The 2,420-nt window shown below is 54.9% G+C and overlaps 1 protein-coding gene across 1 annotated transcript; it reads left to right on the top strand.

Moving 5' to 3' along the window:
* Positions 1-920: 920 nt before the first annotated feature.
* TOMM5 (translocase of outer mitochondrial membrane 5) lies at positions 921-2,212 on the top strand. The gene is made up of 2 exons (XM_074812184.1): positions 921-1,112; positions 1,716-2,212. The coding sequence occupies exons 1-2, from the start codon at positions 992-994 to the stop codon at positions 1,748-1,750; spliced, it is 156 nt and encodes a 51-aa protein (XP_074668285.1). The 5' UTR covers positions 921-991; the 3' UTR covers positions 1,751-2,212.
* Positions 2,213-2,420: the final 208 nt, after the last annotated feature.

Below are 2,420 nucleotides of genomic sequence, written 5' to 3'. Positions count from 1 at the left end.
ACGGCCAGCACCCCTTGGAAGAGGCAAGCTGCAAACCCCAGACCCCCACCACAGCTCTGCCTGGGCTGCAGGCAGGCCAGCCCAGCTGCCGGTGCGTAAGGCCATCGCCACAGTCCCTCCAGGCAGGGCAGGCACAGGCTGTGTTTCTAGAAGGCTCCTCCACAGCGCCGGGGGGGGGGAGTGTTGTCCCTCAGACAGGGTTTGTTACCTGCTGTGCAAAGCCAGTCTCACCCAGAACCCAGATACCAGTTGTATTCCATAGCTGCACAAAGAAGGGTGCTAGGGGGTAATTCCACAAAGCTGGCACGCTGCACAAAGGAACTGCAGCCTATTTATCCTATTACGTGATTAGTAAAAACCTATCTAAGTTTACACTCCCACTTGCTACTGGTTAGTTATATTTAAATTAGCCTCGCTTGCTATGTAAATTAGCATGCATGCTCATTGCAGGTTTGGGGGTAAGTTTCTTCGGTCTTGAGTGGGTAATGATGATCTCCCCCTCCTGCCTTTACTTCTCCCTCAGTTTCCACAGACTTTTGCTGACTTCGTGCTTCCTGGGCAATCATCCATCTCCTGGCGCCTTCTGGGGCAGGATGCTCCCCTCTTACCAATCCTTCATCGCCTCTTCACCGGTGAAGTTTAGCAAGGCCTGGATCCTATCAGGCTTACACAACGGAGCCGGTGATTAGCGGTCCTTGTGCTTGAGGAGAAACACTGGTGCTGGCTACAAGGCTTCAGGAGGAGGCCGCGGGTGTGTTTAACCTCGCACCCCCCGCCCTGCCGGCGCTCCCCTCCGAGGGCCCCCGGGCGAGCCGGGCTCCCCCCACCCGCCACCCTCGCCTCTCGGGACCGGGCACTGAGCGCCCCACTGAGGGCACCGGCTTCGCCGCGGCCCCGTGCGCATGGGCCGCGCTCGCCCCCGTCACGTGATGCGGCCGTGTCTGTCCCTCCTCGCGAGCCGTAGCGGCGGTGGCGCGCGGGGGCTGCCGGCATGTTCCGCATCGAGGGGTTGGGGCCCAAGATGGACCCAGAGGAGCTGAAGCGGAAGATGCGCCGCGACGTCCTCACCTCTGTCCGCAACTTCCTTATCTATGTCGCGCTGCTGCGGATCAGTAAGTGTTCGGCGGGGCCCGGCCTAGCCCGTCGGGGCGGCTCTGCTGGGCTCCCGGCACCCCCGGCCACCGCCGTGCTCGTGGGGGCTGGAGGGCAGAGCCGGCGGCGGGCGCGTCCCCGGGGGAGCGAGGGAGGCTCGGCATCCCGGCGGCGCTCACGGCAGCGCCTGTTGTGCCGGGCTGGGGCGGACGGCAGCGCGGCTGTGCTGCTGCCGAGCGCGCAGGGCCGGGCCATGCTGTCGTGTAGGCAGCGCTTTGGTGCGTGTCATCAGGGTCTTGCACCTTTTCCTGCAAGGTGCCGTCTGCTCAGCCAACGCGAAATGGCGTCTGGGGGGTCCCCCCGTCCATGTCGAGAACAGGCCCGAGGCTCTGACCTGCGGCACAAGCCGGCAGACCCGATCCCCCCTTGAGTCGTGCTGCTTCACCTGTTAAAGCAATCGTGCAGGGAGAGAAAGGGCTGTGTGGGAGGTAGAGAGTGGTATTTTGCCCAGAGTCTGAATATTTTAGATGCCAGGTAAATGTTCAGCAGTTTCATCCCAGACTCGCTGCATCTCGTTCCCTTCAGCTGAGTTAAGTCCATGCTGCTTTATTTTGTCTTTTCAGCTCCTTTCATCCTGAAGAAGCTGGACAGTATATGAAGACTTAAGAAGACTCGATACATGAAAACAAAATGGACTGTAGCTGCTTTCCACTGTTTTGTTAATTAAATATTGTACCAGAGGCAGGCATCCGGTACTAAGTGGTTCTAAAATTATTTCACTTAAGCATATCTGACCTGAGAATGATAGCCTAGTTGGAGTATGGGGAAGATATCTGTTGTCCCTGCAGCTGGATTTTGGTCACAGAATACTCCCTGCTATCATCAAGCAATGACTTGTGATGCAACATTTCTTGTACTGTTTAAAAAAAAAGTCTATCTCCATTTTGTATGAAATGTGAAGCGCTAGCAAGTTGCTTTGTTATGCAGCTACCTCTAAACTGCCACGTGCTATGGCTATCAACCTTATTGAACCTGCCTGTATGAATAATGAAGTCCTCAATGAATTCAGCTCACAAGCAGTCTGATTTGAAATAAATGGAAGAGCAGTTGTGTCACTTAACTCTGGTAGTGATTTATTTTTAATAATCATCACTTAAACTAGTGGTCATCTGGTATTACTTCCCTGACTGTGTTAAGCTTGCTCTCTCCTCCACCTTTAAAATCAACTTGTATTAAGGAAGAGCAAAGGAGAGTGAAAAAGACAAGGCAACGATGCATTTTTCAGGTTGCTAAATGCATAGAACTCAGCTGTGAAACATGAACATGTA

Source organism: Strix aluco, chromosome Z (assembly GCF_031877795.1).
Source record: "Strix aluco isolate bStrAlu1 chromosome Z, bStrAlu1.hap1, whole genome shotgun sequence".
Taxonomy (NCBI): domain Eukaryota; kingdom Metazoa; phylum Chordata; class Aves; order Strigiformes; family Strigidae; genus Strix; species Strix aluco.
The sequence above is the reverse complement of the archived record's forward strand: the minus strand, read 5'-3'. Positions and strand labels throughout refer to the sequence as shown.